Source organism: Falco naumanni, chromosome 5 (assembly GCF_017639655.2).
Source record: "Falco naumanni isolate bFalNau1 chromosome 5, bFalNau1.pat, whole genome shotgun sequence".
NCBI classification, from domain to species: Eukaryota; Metazoa; Chordata; class Aves; order Falconiformes; family Falconidae; genus Falco; species Falco naumanni.
In genome coordinates, this window is record NC_054058.1 from 5,606,836 (window position 1) to 5,629,429 (window position 22,594).

The following is a 22,594-nucleotide window of genomic DNA, read 5'->3' on the forward strand; positions in this document are numbered from 1 at the left end:
CTGAACCAAAACAGAGCGTGCTCCTTTGGCAGGGAGTCTTGGACAGCAGAAGCTCTCCTTCGCAGGAAACCTCGGCTCTCGGGTGGTTTGTGGGAAGGAGATCACCACAATCACATCTCAGCTCTAGCCAGCTGCATACTTGGTTCAAAGATACCTTTACTTCAGGAGTACTATATTTGTTTTTTTCCTCTGTTCAGCTGGATCAGACTTGTGTAGGTGAGCAGTGCTGACAGAAGGCACTCTTTGCCCTGAACTCTTTGGCTTTCCCTTCTCAGATGGCTGATGATAACACTCTGGCCTTTAGAAAACACGCTGCTGCAGCTATCACCGAGCCCAGCAACAGCTAACAATTGAAGGTCTCACAGCTGGCATTTCATACCCATGCGTGCTGGGGAAGACCACCATCTGTGGATCCAGCAATAGTGACAGTGCAGGAATGTGCTGAGCAGCCCAAGCTGAAAAAATGTGGAGTTGCACTTTCAGTCTTTTTTGACACACAAAATTTGCGATTTTGGGGGGGGTGGGGATTTGTTTCAGGTGCATTTTTGCTTGAAATGTTTTTTGGCGAGGCTTTTGGCATCAGCAGAGGCAGCTGCTCTCTGCTAAGACATTAGTCTTCTGATTGCTGAGCTGACTACTTGGGGAAGCAGCTGTGGTGGCTTGTGTTAGAGATTGTCCATCATTTGCTGAATTGGACAAAGAGAATCCTCTTGCTGGGGAAACAGCAGTGGTTTCTTACCAGATGGGTGCTAGGCCATGAGTTGGACGGTTATAGATCAAGGGCAGCGTACAGTACTTTCCACCCTTCTGCAGATCTGTGTACTGAACGCAAGAGTGAATTCTATACAAAGCATGTAGAGGTCTGAGTATGGGATGATTAGCTTTGTTCTTTATACTTTGGACCAGAAGCAAACCCACCCTGTCCAAAATGCAATGGCAGCTTTCTGCTCCCCTAGAAGCCCGAAAGCACTCTTGAAAGGTGGTTACATCAGGCTGTCCCACTCCATTTTGCTGGTTCCAATATGTAAGGAAGAAAAGACTGCTAATGAAGGATGTTTTACATGTACCACGTGCGTTTGATTTGAGAGGCTTTTGACTGAGAAGCTGTCGGGCTCAGCTGAAACGGAGCCAGGTCCTTGGGGATGTGGGTGTGCACAAGTCGGGGCATTGTCATCACTGCCCTGTGGCTTATCACAGAGGCTGTGGGATCAGCCATGGGCAGCCAAAGGAATCTGAGAGCAGGACTGGGAGAAAGCTGCCTTTTCTTTTCAGCCTGTATTTGGATGTCCATCGCGTGGTTCATGAAGTTTGCTCTGTTGATTGTATCGTCTGTCCCTAATGAGCTGAACATAAGTGGCGGCCCAAGATCTGAAAGCAAACAGAAAAACTAACAAAAACTTCAGCTCCGTTTCTTCTGCATGTAAAGCTATGATGGATAATTGAATCTTCATCCAGACCATTCTGGCGTTAGCTGAAATGAACTTCCTCCCCTGCTTGCCTAATCAGGAAAATCCCAGTCATCTTCCTAACATATAGAAAGCCTCTCTGAACCTGTACCTCTTGCCCTGGCATAGGCTTCTTTTCTGTGCTTTCTTCTCATACCTGTCCAGTGCTCCCTAGTCTACTTCTCAAAGAAGGAGTTAACAGGAAGGACTGCTGGGACTCAGCTAAAAACACATAATCTTGCTTTTTGCTCTGAACTGCCTAATAAAGCCTCCCTGTTCTGGCTGCGATGCTTCCTTGAAGCCATCACCCATTCTTGTTGTATAAGAATTTGTCCAAAGGCCGTTAACATCAGAGGAGGAGCTCCCTGGGCTCTGAACCAAGCCCTAGAAAGGCTGCATAATAGGACTCAGCTGCATATCATGTACATCCAACATGCTTAAGGTTTCTGTGAAAAAGTTTTTCTTAATAAAATCCTTAGAGATGTCTTTGGAGGACCTAGAGACTAAGGACAATTTTTCTCACAGAATTTCTCTTCCGGTTTGGCTGATTATATCTGCAGGAGGAAAAAAAATAATTGTATTGTTTCAGTCCCATAAGTGAATACTTCCCCCATTTGAAAAATGGTTTAAGGGAATATTTGAGCACACTTGAAACAAAGACTAGAACTGTGTACATCTGCAGTCCTTAAAGTGTTTGGGATTAGGCGTTATTCCAAGGGTTAATCCCTGGGGATTAGCATGGCAAGCACTTCTGTTGTTGTTTACACGTGTCTGGTGAAGAAGCTGTGTTTCCACAGCAGGACTCTCTAGCAGGTTTAGCCATAAAGCTCTCGCAGTCAGTTTTACAAGTGGAAAGAACCGGAGCAACAAGAATGGCAAATGCACAGAGCTGTCCTTAAAGGAGATGAACCGCAGATAAGTGGTTCACTGCAGTCCCCGCATAAATTTGATATGTTAATAGGAAAGAAAAAAGATATTTTGTAGCAAAGAACCTATACTTCATATCCAGAGATCCAAATCTGGCGGTAAGGGGATATCAGACATACGCCTGGCTTGGGCTTTGTGCTTTCCTTTACACGCTGGGCACGGGACTGAGCACTTGTCCTCCTGGGCTGCATGAGAACCCACAAACATGGATTGGTGATCTTGTGCTTGGAGAAAGGGGGGGACACACCGAAAAGGCAGGTGTGGGTGAAATGCTGTCAGCACGGGGCCAAGGCTGGGGCTCAGGCTTGGAGCTGGAACTGCTTTAGGGGGAAAGGCTGGCGTCGGGGGTTAAAGCTGAGATGCTGCCTAGGAGCAGGAGTGAGATTGCTTTTATCCCTGTCCCACAAGGTCACCTGAGTGCACTGAAAGCCAAGGCTGGCTTGAGAACTTAAGCTACTCAGTTCTCTCTGTTCCTCTCTTGGTCAGGAAGTGAAATAACTTCTCTCCTGAAAATTTCATGGCGACAAGTTTTTTTTTAAAAAATCAAACCAGTGGGAATAAGTTTAAGCAATAGAGGCCAATTCTGTTCTGACTTTTCCAACAGTTCATGAACAGGACAGACCGACAGATTTACACTCCATGCTGCTCTCTGCTACGAAACAATGTACTGGAAGAGTTCCCCATGCAATTTTATGTGGAAAAATAGTCCAGACACTTAACTGTCTATTGGGTGAGGCAGAGCCTTCCTTTGGACAAAACGGTTTGGCTTGTTAGCTCTTCCTCTCAAAGGCGGCGAGCTCTGAGACACTACCCAGCTCAGCAAACTGGGAGGGCTTTCCACATGGCTTTGATTTACAGCATCCTGCCCGATCCTGTGCTCCCAGTCAGCGCGAGACGTGCAGTCCCCATCTGGATGGAAATAATTTCCTGCGCGGCGTCTCCGTGGGTGAGGCTCAGCTGCGCGATGGGGGAAGCCTGCCAAGATGCAAGGGCCAAGCCAGCAGCCCCTGTGCCTCCTGCAGCCCCTGTGCCTCCTGCAGCCCCACCTCTCGTGGCATCAGCAGTGATCTGCCACATGCCTGGGTTGGGAAGGGCAGGTCTCAAGTGGTTTCCATGCTCTGACTGGGATAGACCCTTCCCTAAAGGCCACTGGGGATGGATGTGGCAAGGCACCCGCTTTCAGACAATAGAAAGAAGCGATTTTTACACCTTGTAAAAACACTGTAGTGTATTTTGAGAGGTTTTTGGTTCCCAGGGGATTAACAAACAAAACCAAGCCTTCAGTGTTTGCCCCTACTTCACCAGAAGCTTTAATGCCAGGAAAGGCACTGGCAGGGTGAAAGAAGCCTAGCAGAGCAGGAGGTCAGAAGGATGTTTCGGAGTCTACTCTCTTTAACTTCAAACCGTAAAAAACACGTCTTGGGTCTCATGTTGCATTTTGCCTGTAAAGTGCTTCAGAAACATTAGCATGCCGCATCCCAAAGGGTGTCTGGCTTTTACTTCCCAGCCCTCAGCTTGCTCCCTTTGCGGACCTAAGCAGCAACAAGCTGTTTCTTGTTACGGTTGTAAAGAGCTGTGATTAGCCTGCTGCACACATAAGAGGGAAATTAAACCATTTAGTTGTGTTTAGCAGCTCAGCCCCTTCTTCAGGTCCTCTCTCCCCACTAAACACTTTAACTAAACAATGACTAATGAGGCCAATTTGCTGTCAATTAATTGCCCCAGGAAAGGACCCCTAATTGTGTTGAGCAAGGTGGCAACTCTAAAGCATTCAAGGGCCATATGATGGTCAGCATCCCCCCTACCTCTGCCTTGGGGCTTATTAGCATCTTTGCGTTTGTTGCAAAGTGCTGTTAATTGGGAGCTGGGGACAAGGAAATGAGAACTCTCGAGGCTAATTGATAGGCACCTGCGGAGGGCTTTAGTGCCTGCAAAGTTCCTTTGACTTTGGAGAGAAGTCCTGGTGTTTTCTTTTTGCCCTGAAAGCAGGGGCTCCTGTGGATTAGTGGGTGGGAGCCTTAATTTTCTCCAGCAGATGGGGGTCCTACTTGCCAATAGAGAGGAAGGTAAATAGGCTGGAGGAAGCAACTAACTAATGAGGATATATGGAAGGGGTTGTGGTGACTTTCTTTATTTGTATCCAAGGTGCCCTTCTTGGGGCAAGCCGTTAGAGCACTTAAATGAAGTTTATGGGCTTTCTTAGGAATTTTCAGCACTGTTTGCCTCTGCGTCTTGGAGGGATTAAATAGCTTTTGCTGCATTGTACATCTGTAGACTGGGAGTAAGAGTTCTATTATTTCTTTAATGTATTTTGTGACTTATTGACAAAATACCTGACTGTTAAGCAGACTTGTAATTTCAGATTGGGAAGTAGCTGCCCCACAGTGTAAGACTGTATCTAATGGTCCTAAGCAAAGCTCCGTTTGCCCAAAGGGAGCAGTCAGACCATCTGACTGTGACCCTCATGTAAGTGTGTTTACAGGGCTCAGAGCCACCTTCCAACTCTGTCTCCACATCCCTCTGTTCACATTTTTCATCCCGACAATTCAAGTTCCTAGTCCCGTGCTTCCTGCCCTTGTCTCACAACCCCACCCTCCTCCTCCTGGTGTGAATCCCTATGACAGCAGAGTGCAACCCGTGCAGGAGCCAGACACCACCTGTAGGTACCGCTTCTGCTAAGCAGTGGCTCCCATTCCTGCTACTTTGTGCCTGTGCTGTGTGTGGATGCTCTGATCAAAAGGCAGGTATTTGAACTGTTCGGGAGCTGTAGCACGGCCAGTTCCAGTACAAAGACAGGAGAAGACCTCTAGAAGTATTGCTGGTTATAACCTTCAGCAAGGGTGGCCTTGATGCTTTCTCGTTCCATCCTCTGTGGCACTCCTGGAAAGGAGCTGCCTTCCTGGATGTTACCTCGCACCTCTTAGCCACTGGGCTGACTCGTGTACTGGGAGATTAGGGGTGTAGCACCACCGTTTGCCTGCTTCCACAGCCCTGAATGATAAAGCCGATCCAGCCTGCCTACACGATCCCAAGTAATATCTCAGGAGGAGTTTTGAGCTCTGAAGGGGTTTGGTCATAAAAGGCAAGGATAACAACAGCAGATGTTTGTGTGTTCTCTTGTTTGTGGTTTTCTTGCTGCCTCCTGCATGCAGCCCCTGGTTTGTAATAACTGCTGTAGTGGGTGTTTTTGAGACATGGTAATGTTTTGTGGAAACAAATCACTTGCTTTCATCTTGAGAGCAACAGTGATTGCGCTGAGGGAGTGTGCTCTATTTTTCATGTCTCAGTCTTTCTTATTATTTAAATTAATGTGAGTTGCAGTTGTCATGAAAGTGAAGGATTGACGGCAATTAACTAGAACAGGCTTGGTGCAAGCAGGTTCTGTGCAAGCCTGTCCTACCTAGCTCTGTCACTGTGTCTTGCCTGGGACTTGAATTCCTGCACCACCTCTGTCTTTGCACCCCTGATGTTCTGCAGCTCTCCCAGCCCAGGGCACCCTACAGCATCTCTGCCCTTGTTCTGCTCCTGCCCATGCGAGCTGCTCCAGGAGAATGGGTACTGGTTACTCTGGGGGTTGTTATTTGCTGTCAGTGACATGCAAGATGAGATGCTGAGCTGGCATCAGGCTTGTCCTGTAGATGTGAAATGTAGAAGAAAGAAATACTTGAGTTCCAAGCCATTCTTCTCTGAGCTCATTTCCATCTCTCCAGAATCTCTTCGTGGCGTGGGTAGGGCATCCTACCACTCTGGGGACGGAGCAGTGGGGCTCCCTTTTATGTCGGTCTCTGCTCCCCACCCTGTCCACGGGGATCCTAAGCACTGGCGAATGGACACCCCTGTCACATTTAAACTGAAAGGAAGGAAAAAATCTGGCCATTTTATCTTTTTCAGCAGTACCAGAGAGCCTGGCAGTGTTTTCCCGTTGGCCCTGGAGCCAGAAGTGTCCAGGAGCAGCCTGGTCTCCCCTGGAGGGACAAGTTGTTAGGCAGAATATGAAAATGCCTGAAAGAGCTGTTTAACTGTAGTGCTTCCCCTGCGGTGGGTCCGCAGGCTGTGGTTTTGCCTGTGCTAATGGTTCGGAGAGCCCGGACACAGGAGAGTTCTCCAGCTGAGGTCAACAAGAGGCGGCTGGGTGAAAGAAGGCTGTGACACCCACAAGATCCTGGTCCCGGGAGGTTTTATTCTCAGCAGTCCTTCTTCCAGCCGTCTGGGAACTGTGAAAACGTAGCACAATCCACAATGGGCAAAAATAATAAGGTCAAAGCTTTTCATTTTAAGGCTGTCCTAAAAAGGTGTGTGCAAAGTAATGACAAGTGCCAAGGAGGCAATGCTAACTGTTGCTGGTGCTGACAGTTTTGGCATTTTAACATGCTGGCTTGACACCCTGAAAATTAAAAGTCTCTGACTTTTTATCTGAGTGAAATTAATGTCCACTAAGATCCAGTCATTTTTAATGCTAGCTGGCTTTGGAGCCTAAGCAGACAAAGCAAACCAAATGTTACGTTCACAGGGAAATTATTTCCTGCCCTGTTCCCCCTCCTCTCAGCCTTTCCTTGCCCTCTGACTAGGGTGGCAGCTGAAAGGAACCAGCCATTATACTCCTGACATGATTTCAGCTTTGGATGCCCTTTTCTGCCTCGTCTGAAAAAGTGGTAAGCCTGATATGGCCATCTGGACACATGCTCCTCCTCTTGGGCATTTGGTTGGCATGGTCAGTCTGTTTGTATTTGCTGATTTTACTTGATCCTTTGCAAACTAAAATGACTTGACGGCACTGGGAAGTGGCAGGGTACACATGTCCTAACTGCAACTCTGCTGCTCATGCCCCGTAGCAGCTTTCTCCGCTCTCTCCTCAACCATTCTGGCTGGCATTGCACCGTTCTACCAAGAGCTCGGACTGCTCTGCACTTATTTGAGCTTGAACTTAGTTCTGCTTGGTTTGTGGCGTGGCTTTTTTCCCTGATGTAAATGTTAACTCCTTGAGGTTAAGATAAAATCCCCAAAATGTGGTCTAGCCGCCGGTTTTGCTCCTGGGGTGTGCTTACCCATGTTCGCCAGCACACCATGGAGAATCTGTGCTGAGGACACTCTGAGGTCACCATCGCCGTGTCCCCTGATGGAGCAGCCTGGACATAACTCTTGCACATATAGCCTCCGTGGTTCTTTCCCCCTCTGTCCTGCCCAGTGCGTGGTGGTCTCAGATCTGAAACACAGTACGTACTACAGGTAGCCGTGCTGCTACAGGACTGAGGCGGCCTTCCAAGTTGCTTTGTTCCCTGTGGTAGGAGTAGCGGTTTTGATTTCTGCACCAGAACTTCCAGGGCTTTCCCAGCCTGCAGCTCTGCTGGCTGGAGCGATGGGTCTGTCTGTCCTAGACTGTGAGACGTGGGGCTCCCCTCATCCAGTGGGACAGAAAGGAGAAGGAGAAAGTGCTTCACTTACTTCCCAGGATCACTGTCTGATTGCTGTTTTGTACGGCCAGGCATTTGCTGTGCAGAATGGGGGTGTGATACGGGGGGGGGGAAGGCACAAAATGGGCAGTTTAGCTCTCATGTACCCCTCAATACGGTGGGATCAAATTCTTTGACAACATCAGCGTTCTCCAGCAATGTTTATTTTTGTTCTGTTCTGTTGTTTCCTACCTCTTCCTACATGTGCAGACACACTTGCGATGGCTCATGATGCGTCACCGGCGTAAAATGTACCAGGGCTTGTGTTTGTGAGGAGATTTTGCTTTGAGAGGAAGAGGCTGATTTTCTGCTGTGCTTTGCTTTACCTACTATTGTGCTGCTAGGGAGATGTGCCTACTCTGAAATTCCTTCTCCCCAGGGAAGGGAACCCTGAGCAGTCAGTTTTTCCCCCAACATGCTTTGATCTGGTTGCTTCACCATGAGCGGATCAGCTGTCAGTTCTAGCTCTTGTGCAGCAAACCAGCTTCCAAGGTCCCTTCTCCTTTCTTCCTGGTGCCTGTTAGAGCAGGTTGCTGAGGGCCTCATCCAGGCAAATGTTGCGTATCTCCGGGGATGGAGTTTCCACCACCTCTCTGGGGAACCTGTTCCTGGTTTTGACCTCCCCAAAGTAAAAGCTTTTTTCTAATTTTGAGTCAGAATTTTCCCCACATTGCAGCTTGTGTCTGCTGCTTTTCCCTGGTCATTGCACGCCTCTGAGGAAAGCCTGCCTCTGTCTCCTAGGCACCTTCCCACGAGCTATTTGTAGAAGGCAATAACGATCTCTCCTCAGCCTTCTCTTCTTGAGGCTGAACAGACCCAGCTCTCTTAGGTCCTCCTGCTACGTCATGGTCACATGCTGTAGCCCTCTGACCATCTTGGGAGCCCTCCAGTCAACTTGCTCCAGTATGTCAATGGCCTTGTACTGGGGAGCCCAAAACTGGTGTTGCGCTTCAGATGCTGTCTAACAACCACCATATAAAGGGACATAATCACTTCCCTCCACTTGTGGGGCTGCACTCCTGCTAGTACAACACGGGATGCTTGGTCTTTGCTGCAAGGGCTTACTGCTAAGTCATGCTGAACCTGCTGGACCCCTGCATCTCCTGGACCGCTTGAGCCCAGTACTTTCACCTTCCCAGCAACAATCAGAGTTGGTTGAAGTCCCTCACCAGGGACTGTGATTGTGAGGCTTCTTCCATCTCTCTAAAGCAGTCTTTGTCCACTGCCTCTTCTTAAAGGCTTGGTAGCAGATACCGCCCAACAGGGGTGACACTGTGATATCCTCTGGTCCTTATGCCTAAGCTCCCAGTGAGTTCACCGCCCAGAGCTGGGTGCATTCCAGCCACTCCTCTGCAGAGTGCACCTCATCTCCTTGCCTTTCCAGCCCGTCTCCACCCTGCACGGCACTGCCGGGCCTGAGAGCTGTCCCACCGCAGCTCTGTCTTCTCAATGCATTTATAGCACTGCAAATCTGCACGAACACCTAATGCCTCCTATCTTTTCACCCTGATACTTGCGTTGGTGCGACAGGCATTTGAGATGGGCCCCCAGGGATCCTGCTTCCACAAGGGGAGTGCAAAAGCCTTCCCGGTTCTGTTGGCCCCCAGCTGCTTCCTCGCTGCCCTCTGTGCTGCCACTTCTTCCCAGATCGTGGCAACGCTTCCCCAGTGTGCCCAGTTTAAATTCCTCCTTGCCTGGCTGAGTGAGCCTGTCAGGAGAGATGTCTGCCTCACTTCATCCCACAGGTCCTGTTCCTGCTTGGGATCCCCTGTCCTTCCAAGGGGGTCCCGTGGTCATAGATGCTGAAGCATTGCCTATGTGTTTGGGCCCTACAGAGAGGGGCTAATGAGCTGTGGGTTGTAAACAATATTCCAACGAATCCAGCAACACAGCTGGAAGTGGTGAGTTGCTTTCTTCAGGCTTCATTGCCTTTCCCCACCTAGCTGGTAGGCTGCTTTGCCTCAAAACGACCATCAGCCACTCCTGCCAAGGAGGGGGAAGGCGAGGGGGGGGGGCTGCTGTCTGTTTACTCTGTGGTAAGCAAAGCAGAAAATGATGTTGTTTCATTCCTCGCTACACACAAATTCAGAAGCTGAAAATATATTTTAAAAAAATAAATTAGAAGTTTCCTTTTTAGTCAAACTCCCTCACCACCTCCAGGGTGTGAAGCATGGAAGCAAGACATGGGTGTGAGAGAGGAGAGACTGCAACAGCCTGGTCTTCTGGGTGGCCAGTAATTGGCATCCTGCACACCTGGAAGTAGCTGTTCAGGTCCCAGCATGGTCACTTTGGTCCCATGACACAAACTCAGCTTGGAAGGTCTTTAAGGAGCCTGAATACCTGAGCTGCAGCTGGTGCTGTGACTCTTTAAAGACCCTGCCATGCTTTTGGTGCTGTGTCATGTGAGGCGCCGTCAGCCAGAAGCTGCCTACTGTGGGCAGCCCACGGGGATCCCTCTTGGCTGCAAGATGTTGCAGAAACCTTCCTGCTGTCACTGTGGTGCCTTCCCTCACCAAATTCACATTAGCCACGGCGTGCATCCCCACTTCTCAACGGCAGCCACAACAGAAATAAGCTTAGCAGCGCTCCGATTCGATCCCCAGTGAGCGTTTGGTTACGTGGGCAGCAGAGCAGCTCCAGCTGGGCTCTGTCTGCCCCAGGGAAGCAGCGATAACCCATACACCCTCTGAGACAGTGCCTTGAGGCCCAGCACCCTGCAGGAGGAGGCAGAACTGTGGCTGGGACTGTTTGGAGTATTAGTTACCTGGGACAGTGCTTGGAGCCTGCCCACTCCTTCCGTGCAGCCTTGGAGCACTCGGGCAAGTTCTTAGGGGTTGTTTTATGAAGACCCCCAAACCTGTCTAAACACAAAGCATCGCAGTTGCAGCAAAGGCCGTTTCTACCTGCAGATCCTTAAAACAGCAATAGACATTATTCTGACATAAATTCAGAAACCCGGGTCACAATGAGGAGCGCAGCCTGTGAAAGGAGTCTGTGGCTGCCCCTGGTTAATGGGTGGGTGGGTTAATAAGACACAGGCTGCCCTCCAGGAGTCTGGATAACAAGGTCCAACTTTCTTTTGTCTTCACAGTTCCACCAAAGATCTCCAATATCTCCTCGGACATCACCGTGAATGAGGGCAGCAATGTGACCTTGGTTTGCATGGCAAATGGGCGTCCTGAGCCTGTCATCACCTGGAGGCACCTCACCCCAACAGGTAAGAGTCTCAACTGGAGTAAACTGTGCTGGTGATTTCTGAACTGTACAGTAGTTTCCTTCTCTTCCAACATTAATAGAAAATGTCCGTAGCAATACAGGCAGCTGTAAAAAAGCGGCAAGAATCTTAAATGTACTGTAAGCTTGTTTTGCAGTGATTTCCCAGGCATGATAACCAAGTTGTCCTAGAGAACAAATTAAATTACTTCAGTAGATGCTCTACAGAACTGGACCTGTTATTCTGTTGAGTTTTGGTCTTCATCTAGTTGTGCCAATCTCTGCTGCTGGTAATGCACAGCACAGTAGTAGAGACAAAACACTGCTGGTGCCAGAGAGAGGGGAAAGGGTTTCTGGTTAGATATTACATAGAAGAGGTTCGTTCTGAAAACCATGGAATTTGCTTCCCACTGATTTGCCTTAAAAGCCAGAGGCAAGCAGTGGCACAGGTGATTTCATATTACTCTCCACTTTGGCAGACAGCCTTCCTGTGTCTTGTGAGGTGAGTGAAGAAGGCATGTGAGCTGCAAGATGAGCGAAGAGCAGAGTGCAGACGGAATAAAGGAGAACTCACCAGCTTTGTTCTGCTATCTAACTGTGCCTTACACACTCAGGGATGTGGCAAGCTTGGAAAGGAGTCCTTTCAGTAGTCAGACTCCATGGGGTTAGCAGCTTGGGTTGCGAGGAAACCTTCACCCCCTAAAGATTTATCAGTAAGACGGAAACAAGAAGTAGGTTTCTCTTGTATAATGTCCTTTGAGGAGAGAAGAACTCTTTACCTGATTTCTTTTGCTGTCAGATATTCTTTCATCTAATATGCATGAAGAAAGCATTGACTATATGTGAATAGTCTTCTGTGATACTTCCATATATACAAAGGGTTAAAGAGGGTTTGCGGCAGGCAGAGTACAAGCTTTCTGCATGTGCTACAGACGGCCAAGCTATCTACTGCAATTCAGCAGCCAGAAAAGGGCAGGACATTGCAGAAAGAAGGTTGGAGAGAGAGAAAGGTAGAATGACACATTGGAACAGAGCTCAGTCCAAGGGCTGCATCCAGAAGCCCCTGGATTTGGGGCCCGTGGTTCAGATTGGGGTTACTCAGATTTCCTGTCTCATCCCTTCAGCCAAACCAAAGTCCTCCTGAGCATTCACGTATATGAAAGCCAGATATGCAGTTTGTGTTTCTGGCCCATTTATTGCAATACCAAAAGAAGGAAGACTGGGAAAGGCTGCCAGGAAGAGGTGGGAGCAGAGCTGATGAGGGGAACATACTCTGTGGTGTTATCTTCACTACCTGACTTTCCTTTTAAGCTATTTTCAGCGTTAAGCAGCACTGTGCCATTTGCATATATAGGGAAGTAGAACCTGGGGTTTTTTAACCTTTAATCTGTATCTAGAACATTCTAGCTCTGGCATTTCTGCTCTTAAGCTTTATTTCATCTCAAAGCTTCCATCTTACTGCTGCATCATCTCTCAGTCCTGCATCAAATTATTTCTTGTACTGAAGCAGGAGACACTCCCTAGCTATTCTGCCCAGCATTGTCCAAGGTGAGGGTGTTGCAACGATGCTGGCTTAAATCTTCATGAAAACTAAGGGCTGGTACACGAGGTGCATTGTTCAGAGCCGTAATAAGAAGATTCTTGTCCTGAATCATCGCTTTGGCTGCACGTTTGTGCTTTGTGCTGTTTTTTCCAGTTGTACCACCTACTCTGTTGTATCAGACAAAGACTTCTTTTCTCCCTTTTACAAAGGCTCCTCAGAGCAAATCTTCATTCTGGCTATCCCCTCTGGTGAGCAACAGGACTGGGGAATCCCGTCCGTGCTATGATTCCAGGGGCAGTTTTCCAGCGTGCCCCTTCATGCTTTTTCTCCCGTGCTGTGTGCCTCAGAGGTGTTGCCTTGTTAGCATCCCTCAGCACCATCTCACTGACTCTCTTCCAATCCATCCTCAGTCCCCCCTCTACAGCGAAGCCTGCCAAGCACCCCCTTCCTAACTGACTAGAGCGAGGGATGAAGGGCAGGCGGTCCCCAGTCTGTCACCTCCATGTCTCGCTGCTTGTTGTTCTCTCTCTTTTCCCCCATCTCAACCCATCTGCTATCTTTTATGGGTACAGAGGAACTGCTTTCACACAGACATCAGGTCTTTGAGCAGCATGTAACCCAATAAAGCACTTGTCCCAAAATGGGGGACAGAAGGGCTTCTTTTAAATGTTTTCCTTGAGGCTGACAGTTAATATAAATTCCAAATCTATTCCAGAGCCGCTGCAGTTAGAAACACGTCTTATCTTGGAATCTCCCTTTTCCAGAACTGTAAGGCATTTTGGCTCCATTTATGCTAGTTTTGAAGACATCTGCTATGTATCAAAGAGCTATTTTAGATCATTGTAAAAGTTCCTAAAATACATCTTTCTCCTTGGATTTTTTTTTTTTTTTTTTTTTTTTTTTTTTTTTTGTGTGTGGTTAAACTCGTGACTGCAGAACTGGAAGAATGAACGTTATTGAGCTTGTGTAGGAGGCTTTGAATGGACAGGTTGTGAAATTAAACCAGCATTGGGGGGCGAGAGGGCCATATTACTTTTTCTTTGTGTACTCTCCTCAAGGAGTTCATTAGCGAATTTGTCTGCTGCTTCTTTCACTCATTGACTTCGTCAATAGGGTTTGTTGGCTAATTACCTGAGTTAGGACCACAGAAATGATTTATTTCTTGTTGGCTGGGAAGTGGAAGATGCAAATGCAAGAGGAAAGCAGTGTTGCTACTTAGGCAAAGAAGGCAGGGATGCATGTGATAGTTCATTTAAATGCTGCTGGGCCTCGGGAGCGGTTGTAGCCCGCTCATCTGCCTATCTGGGAAGTTAAAAAAATTGCTTTACAAAATGCTATATTGCTTCCTTTGCTGGTCCTTCGGTGAGCAGCTGAACTAGGCATTTTTCTCGCATCAGCTCTAAGTCTCCAAGGCCTGAAGAGATCCATAGGAAAAAAAATCTCCTTACCCTGTGAGATAGCTAAAGCGTGGCTGTGGTGGTTGACTGTAGCGCTGACACCTGGGAGAAAGGCCAGTAAGGGGAAAAATAATAATTCCAGTGGCAAATGACAATACAGATCAGCTTTAATTTACTGAAAGCGGGAATGCCATTCCTTGGGATGATGCAAGCCCTTGCTCTCCCATTCCTCTTCAGACGATTGACTGATTGCATTTAGACAGAGCAGGTGGAGAGGGTCAGCCGGACCCTTCCCTTCCCTATTGGAGAGCCCGTTACGCGGAGGACGTTGGCAGCCTGCTCGGGCTGGCTGTGGGTAGCGCGATAGGCATTGCCTGGGAGCACAAAGAGCTCCGCCAGCCCTTCTCCGCCAGCCAGCAGAGCTGTCTTCTGGGACCACCGACCTGCAGCTTCCAGCAGCAGGCCAGCACCTCCCTGCTCCTATCCGACCACTTTCCTGTGATTCAGGACACAGCTGGGGGCTTATTAAGCTTGCTGTGCTCCATGACTTCTGCCATCCCAGTTTGTAATGGTAAGCCATGGAAAAGAGCGTAGCAGCCCTCTGAACTGGATTTGTCAGGAAACCGTGATTTGTTCAGGTGGAGTGGGGATGAGTATCGATGATTTCTGATGCAGACTACGTGAGTTAGCAGTTGTCAGCATTAAAAATATTTCACTTGGGGATGTGCTGCAGTCTCTCATCTCTTGAAAGGGACAAACCCCAGACTCTCCCCTCTGCGACTTCCTACAAAGAGTGGGTGTTACTCTATATTGCTTCTCCTTCATATTAACTCATAACTTACACAATCTGTGGCCCACAAAGGTATAGATTATTTTTTCCACACTGAATGCGGTCGCGTCAAATTTCCAGTAATTGCACCACAGCCTGGACAGGGTCCCAGCCCAGGGCCACATACCGTTCATCACGCCGACACATTCTGTGTGGGCTACCACAGGCAGCCTACCCGTCTGTGGCTAGTTATGTTAGGAGGTGCTCTGTTTTTGCTGCACCATGCACCAAGATAACAACTAACAGAGCCAAGAAAAGAATCCAGTAAGATAGTTTAGACATGATAGGCAATGAGCTTTTCAGCTCATCATAGTTTTAGTTCACGTCTTTCTTGACTTATGTTTATTCAGGCTAATGCGACTTCTCCCTCCTCATAAGCTGCTGAGATCGCAGTCCAGAGGCTTTATCATTTATCATTCCTCATCTCTCCATCTTATTCAGAGCCACGCTAGATGCCTGGTTGACTGAGGAAGAGCTTCCTGGGAAAAATAAAGATTCATGTATGTTCATATTCTTATTGATAAACTCCCTCTCAGCAGAAGCCCTAAATACGGGCCCCATGTGAACTGGCTTAGCAACAATATGAACAGGGACAGTCGCATTACCAGAGGTTTCACTGCCCATCCTTTTGTCCTGGATGGGCAGACAAACACAGCAGGCAAAGGCAGCTCCTGTCCTGAGGAGCTTGTACTCAAGCTGACAGGAACAGTCCCATTCATGTTTCTGCTTCTTTCAACCACAAGGTTGAAACCTTCCTGAGGGCCTTGCTCATGGGTGCTGTGGTCAGGGCCACGGGGTTGGTACCCATGTGTGGTGGCAGCCTGAGAGGTGGTGGCAGGGGGGACAAAGCACTATTGATCCCTGTGGGGCTCAGCTCAAGGTTGAACAATTGAGGCTTTTACTGGTTGTGCATAACCAGCTGAGGTGCAAACAATTCAGTTTTCCTAGAGCAGCTACAGAGCATGAAACCTGTATAAAATCACCAGGTATCTCATCCCTGATCCAACTTCCCAGCCTCAGCCCAGCAAGGCCGTTTGATAAAGAATAGTCTGGATTCTCCTAAATTCCACCTGACAGTCTGAAGATACCCACTTTGGCTCAGAGAAGGAGCTTGGTTATTACAGTGGTAATCACAGCATAAAACCCAGTCTAGAGCAAAGCAGATAAGTATTGATTGCAACACCCAAGTTTCATGTCACAGCATAAAATGAAAGGAGATGGGAAGGCTTGTCAAATATGCCAGTCTGATTCTCCCTAGAGGGTGCTAGAAATTCTCATTGAGTCTTAGAGAATTTACCATAGCCTGGGAAGTTTAGAAGGGATAGAGAATACAGAAGAGTGCCTGCATGCTCTGTGTAATTGAGATGGTATACATATAATATGTTTATAAACAGCTGTAGAACTCATTGCCATGGAAAGTTATTTAAAGACGAGAACTTGGCAAGACTCAAACAGTTTGTGTGTTCCTGAGGATAATGTGAACAAATCTGGATATTCTTGTTATTCACAACAAAAATACTGAAAAGGATGTTAAACCTCATGCTTTGGGGCTCAGTTACTAGAGATCAGGATGAGACCTAAACTGAAAGAGACAGATGATCTCACACCCCTGCTCACTCGTATCTTCCCGCAGTGCATGCTGTTCTCCTCACGGGGCTGAACACTGAACGTGAGGGAAGCAGAGAGGTCTCTGGAAGCATGAGATCTAAGAAGGCCGTATGATTCACATGGACAACTTTGATCATTGTGTCCTCTGCTGGTTTGCTTCCCATTATGTCTAAGTCCAAAGCCTCATTACTGTGATTTGTCTGGCACAGGAGAAGCCAGTTTATGCCCAAAGAAGATAACAAACAGAAAACCCTCAGCCAGAGTCACCACAAGTTGACCCTGTAGGCACTAGGTAGGTCACACCTAGTGAGAGGGAGATTTCCTGGTTATCTAAACCATTTGGAATTACCCTGCCTCTCTGCTGCACTCTTAAAACCTCAGTAAAAGAGTCGTGAAGAGGAGTTTTGTTTGAGGTGGGGTGGGTTTTTTTGTTTGGGTTTGGTGTTTTCTTTTGTTGCGTTACTGTGCCAGCTCTTCTCATGTCACAACCTTCCCACCCTCTACCTACCTTTGCCTGATGAGGAAATTTAAGATTTACAAGGTACTTGTTTGACCCTGCATTTTAGGATGTTGGAGGCAACTGATGATTTTTTTAACGAGGTTCCTTTTTCCTCCTTTTTTTCCCCCACCTTGCATCCTCAGAATACTCTCTGGCAAAAAAATGTGGTCTCACCTTCCACCTTTCACTTTGCCTCTTATACTCTCCCAGTTTGTTTTAGGACCCTTTTCTGCTGATGTCTTTTTCTCTTTTAGTCTAGTCTTCATCTTATTGAACATTATAGGTAAAAATAAAGAAAAGGATGCTGGCTCACAAAAAGCCTGGGAAACAAGCCAAAGTTTCAACTTCTTCAGGGCTTCTCCAGAAGGCATCCTAAGTTGTTTAAACCTCTCTTTGCTTCCCATTTCTCCTGGCCCCATATTTTTCACTTTTTTAGAAGTCCCCTCTTCTTAGTGCATAGCCCACAAGCAGGAGTGCCCCTGCCCCCTTCCTCATCTATAATAAATTTAAATCCTGAATGTGCTGTCTGCCCAGCACACTGGAGGGCTTTGATTGTTCCTTCTGTGCCCAGAGACACTGAACACTGTGCAGAGATCCCTCCTGTTGTAGCCGAGCCCCTTTTGATTGCTGTGGTCTGTGATGCTGTTTCAGTACAAACATTGATGCTGCATGAAACACTCATTTTCTTAACAGTTTCGATTTCTCTCTGCTGCCCCATGGCAGAGAGGGAGAGCAAAGCCATGTGAGTATTTTGGTATTCTGGGAAATAGGTAAATAAGGCTGCTGTGAGGAAGGAGTTTGCCCTGCTGCCTCCAGCACTGGTTGGAGGGGAACATCTGGAGTCTTCTGGTCAGTGCTTGGCTGCTCCACCTCTGGCAAGATTTTCTGTGATGCTGCTGACAAGATGTGGCAGTTGTGTACCAAGTCAGTGGTCTTCCTGCCAGCTAGAAATGCCACTCTTTGCAGCAAGCTGGAGTCTGGTAGAGTTGCCTCCATTTTTCCTTCTCCCAGATGGTAGCACTTGTGGCTGGACATGGTGTTAGCGTCTTTTCTATGGCATTTTAAAGGTTGAGCTGGTTTGTGTCCATATGAAAACTTCCATCCACCTACAGAGGAGCAGCTGTTTCTAGTTCACTGCATGCTGCAATGTTGCTGTCTGTGCAGTGCGGTGCAGTCGTTACCTCTGCCCTCCAGGCTAGGGCTCCTCAGTGGGGACGTTCCTGTTTAGTAGGGACATTCAGGAATAACAAGCTTCTTTCTCTCCTCTCCTTTCATGAGCTAGTCTTGAAGGATCCCAGAGGGCTGGAGATGAGAGTGAGAACTGGGCACCCCAGAAGATGAGAATTCAAAATTTTCAATGTTTAATGTTGACAGGAAAAGGAATCGCCATACGGTACCATAAGTAGGATCTCAGCAGCAGGTTGATGAACCTTACCGAATTCTCCACCATTCCCACCAGCACAAATCCATTGAAATCAAGGGACTTTTCTGTCATGACTAGGATGAAAAGAGGAGAGGTCAGCTGCCTGCCCTGCCTACCATGATAGATGCTGTCCATCTTGCCCTCCTTCCTACCAGCCTTGTGCTCCCAACCTGCTATCAAGCACTCTTGTATCCAACCTATATGTAGTCAACTACAGAAAAACAAATTATCTGGCGAGAATGTTAATGAGTGCAAGACACTGAGGCGTGTGTGTTATCGTGTCTCCCTCTAGTGATCTGAACTCACAAGTCTGCTTTGGGTCTCTTGTGCTTGGAGTTACTCCTTTGGTGGCAGAGCTTCTCTGGGCTCACAGGGGCAAAGGGCTGGTCCTTTAGGACTGGGTCCCCTTTCCCCTGCCATCTGGAGGTCATATTCCCCACTGGCAGCTCCATGTTTACAGCTGTAGTTCGCCTCTGAAAATTTAAATGTGCTTGTAAAGATACAGAAAGGTTGAGTGTGAATTAAAGAGAGAAAAAAATTCATAGCATTTAAATTTAAGACTTTCAATTCAAACATCCTTAAGAAAGCTATCCTTAGGAAGAAAGCGGAGAGGCTGAGTTTTCCCCCCCTTGTAGCTGTAATCTATAAATACTTTCACTTTAGGCAAGCATATTTCTCACTGTCTTCACAGTAGGAGAGAGATGCACTAATAAAAGGGGAAAGTTAAGGTAGTAGCTTATAGCTGTTCCCTGCATATTTTTTTTTTTTCATTTAGAGAGAGAGACTTCACCATTTTTGTAATTATGCGTGTTAAAGTGGCTTCAGCCGATTGCAATGACTTCACTGACTTCAGTACCCGATATATTCCGCACTGGAGCCAGAACTACTGTCTCCCCTTGTCTAAGGACCCCAGTGAGCATGGATGACCGCACCTACTGCGGCACACGGGTCCTGCCAGGACAGTGTTGTCTGGAGGGAGTTTTCTGCACAGCCCCCAAAGCCTTCACCCCTTCTGGCTTCTCCCACACGATCATCTGGCTGCCTTTTGCCTCTGCCTCCACCCCCACGCCAATCCCACCGATGAAGCCACTTGGCTTATATATTTCCCAGCTCTAGTGACAGCTGGAAAATAGTGAGAGAGAACAAGGGTGCAGGGAGAAGCAAGACTATTTTCAAGAACCTCCTGTACAGAGATAGACCTAGGGCAAAGAACAAGTCAGTTTTGGGGGGAAGACATCCCAAACCTGCTTGCCGTGAGGACCGCAGCAAGGTCGGGTGTCACTGAGCCTCCTGCAGCGGGGAGCCTCTCTCCCAGGTCTGAATACAGCTGTAGTGGAAGTGGGAGTCTCCCAGCTGAAGCCAGTGAGCTATTTTGGTAACGCAAGGCTGCAACAGGCCCAGGCGCTGTGAACACTTGTGCTCTTTTTCCTTCCTCAGCCTCCTCTGTAAGCATTTCAGAGATGTGGCTTCACAACACCCCTCCCTTTTCTGGATGAAGAAAAACATTAGAGACTGAAAACATGATGCAGGGTGTTGTGGTTTTTTGTTTGGTTGGTTGTTTTTTTTAAGAGGTCCATGTACAAAAGTGTTGTTCTTGTTTCTTCTTCAGTTACTTCTTTCTAAACAGCAGCTGAAAAATATGCCTTTTCTCATGTACTCTGTATTTTTTCATGCACTGGCTGAACAAATCATCCTTTCTTGTAAACTCGCAGTGAGTGCCCACCGCAGTGTCACTGCAGCACGGGAGCAAAGCAGGCAGCAGCGAGGAGGCTGGGAGGGGGTGGTGGGTGCAGGCCCCCCCCAGGGGAGTGAGAGCTGCCGTCTGATGCAGCCTTTGCAGTTCACGCCCCGTTTGGGGTGACTTGAGCCATTTGAAAGATGTGCATATCCTTGCCACAGGATCAGTGCGAGCTGCAAGCAAGAAAAGTGTGACGCAGGTAATGATGGCCTGGGAAAGGCGTTGATGGTGAGAGATTTCAGCCGCGTTGACTGAGGGCTGTGGCAGACTGGAAGGGTCATGGCATGAGGACAGGACCACATCCATGGCACACTGGCATGGGCAGCTCATAGAGTCCACATCTTGTCCTGGCTTGTGTCCCAGGCAAGGCACCATGGAAATGAGCCAGCTGCAAGTCTGGGGTAGGCAGAGGGAAGAGCAATGCAGCCTCTCAGGGGGTCCCTAGGTTCCTCTTGGGGGTGCCTGCGGGTCACTGCCCTGTTGTATGGGCCTGGTTGAGGGCAGGGTCATCTTAGTCCATGTGCCATAACGGTCAGCATACGTTGTTGCCACCATCCTTACCTGCTGTGCAGCTTGTGGATCTGTGAAAGCCACACACGAGTATGCAGGTGCACACTGCCCTATGCATTATTTGTGAGCGTTTTGCTGTGTGTTCATTTGTATGTTCACCATGCTGCTGTCTGTGCGTGCGTTTTGCTGCACAGGTAAGCTTTTTGATGTTTACCAGCCTTATCCAGCAACCTCAAAGGCTTACATTTCCTTAATGGTAGAAGTGTGCAACACAGCAGTTTCACAATGAAAATTTTAACCATAAAAAATAAAAGTAGAGGAGAAGACAGTATCCTGAGTGATACTGTACCTGCCGTCCTTTGGTTGTGCAGCATGTCCAAAGCCTGTCTGTACCGCCTGAACTGCAGCTGCATGAAGGGGACAGAGAATAAGTATTTGTAGTGTCAATCATAGTAAGAGACAAAATTTCAGAAATTCCTTGAACTGGAGGAGCTCAGATCAGGCTCCAAACTTTGCATCTTCAGCCTGTCTCTGACACGTCCACTTATATCTCCTGCATTTATCTCTGCTGTACTTGGGCATATTCCAAGCAGATAAATAATTGGTTCCTGCTTCTGTCTCCCCTTCTCCCCAAGGGACTTAAAGTTAATTTGTGCTGACTGTTAGTCTTTGAGTATGTGGTGGGTTGACCTTGGCTGGCTGCCAGGTGCCCACCGAGCCACTCTATCACTCCCCTGCTCAGCAGGACAGGGAGGGGAGAAAATAAGGTGGAAGAAACCTCATGGGTCAAGATAAAGGCAATTTAATAAAGCAAAAGCAAAGGTCATGTGTGAAAGCAAAGGAAAACAAAAGATTTATTCTCTGCTTCCCATCAGCAGGTGATGTCCAGCTACTTCCTGGGAAGCAGGACTTTGGTACACATAGCAGTTGCTCCAGAAGACAAACAACATAATAATGAATGACCCCCCTGCCCCCCTTTCTCTTTGCTTTTATTGCTGAGCAGATGTCACGTGGTATGGAATATCCCTTTGGACAGTTTGGGTCAGCTGTCCTGGCGATGTCCCCTCCCACGATCTTGCCCACCCCCAGGCTACTGATGAGGAGGGGATGGAGAGACAGCCGTGATGCTGTGCAAGCGCTGAATAGTAAAAGTAGCTAAAATACTGGTGTGTTACCTACACCTTTCTAGGTACCAATACACAGTGCAGCACTGTGAGGGCTGCTGTGGGGAAAATTAACTCCATCTCAGCCAGACCCAATACAGGATAGAGCCTCCTGGTGCGAAAGGAAGTCAGGGCATGCACAGGTAGAGGTGCTCCTTGCACTGTGCAATTGTAAATGCCCCCCTTTCCTGCAGGGAGATCTGCAACCACTTGACTGCTGTGAGGAGGATTCCTCGTAGCTCTTGGGAGCTTTCCAGGGGGCAGCGCAGGTGGATATGTGAAGCCCACGCTCCCTAGATGTTCCTTCAGCCAGCCCCAGCTCAGAAGCCTGAAGCTGCTTGTACCATAGTTTGGGTGAAATACAGCCCTGTGGAGAGGCGAGTCATCCCATGTGAGAGGCTGGTTGTGCCCCAGGGAATGCCAGGGTGGGTCTTGGAGCCCATGCACAGAGCAGCATCTGTAAGGGACTTGGGGACAAAGAAAAGTCACATTTGCCATGCAGTGTCTCCTGTGTGAGACCCAGGGAAGATGAGGGAAGAAGACTGTTAACTCGAACAGACAAAAGTAATTAGAGGAGAAAAATAATAGATTAATGAGCAGCCAGTGTCAGGGGAACTTATTAATTATCAGTAGAGGATTTCCTTCAGTGTGCAGGCTGGCCGAGGGCATGCAAGATAGCAACCAAAACTTTAGTCCCGTTTAAGGAAGCTGCTAGGGAATTAGTGGCGCTCCGTGTCTGGAGGGCAATAGCAGAGGTTGAGTTAAATGCTTCCTTTGAGTCTCCTGTTATGTGTGGCTGGGGGGAGGGGGGGGGGATCTGGGAAATGCGAGATTGTATCTAACTGATGT

At 48.1% G+C, this 22,594-nt stretch overlaps 1 protein-coding gene across 8 annotated transcripts in view; it reads left to right on the forward strand.

The window, feature by feature from the left end:
• The window catches only part of LOC121089196 (limbic system associated membrane protein), a 1,018,254-nt gene that overhangs the window by 890,684 nt on the left and 104,976 nt on the right, over positions 1 to 22,594 (forward strand). For all 8 annotated transcript variants that reach the window (XM_040596228.1, XM_040596226.1, XM_040596225.1 and 5 more), the window contains one exon: positions 10,914 to 11,039. In XM_040596228.1, the coding sequence (XP_040452162.1) occupies positions 10,914 to 11,039 (126 nt within the window). The remainder of the gene's footprint in view (positions 1 to 10,913; positions 11,040 to 22,594) is intronic.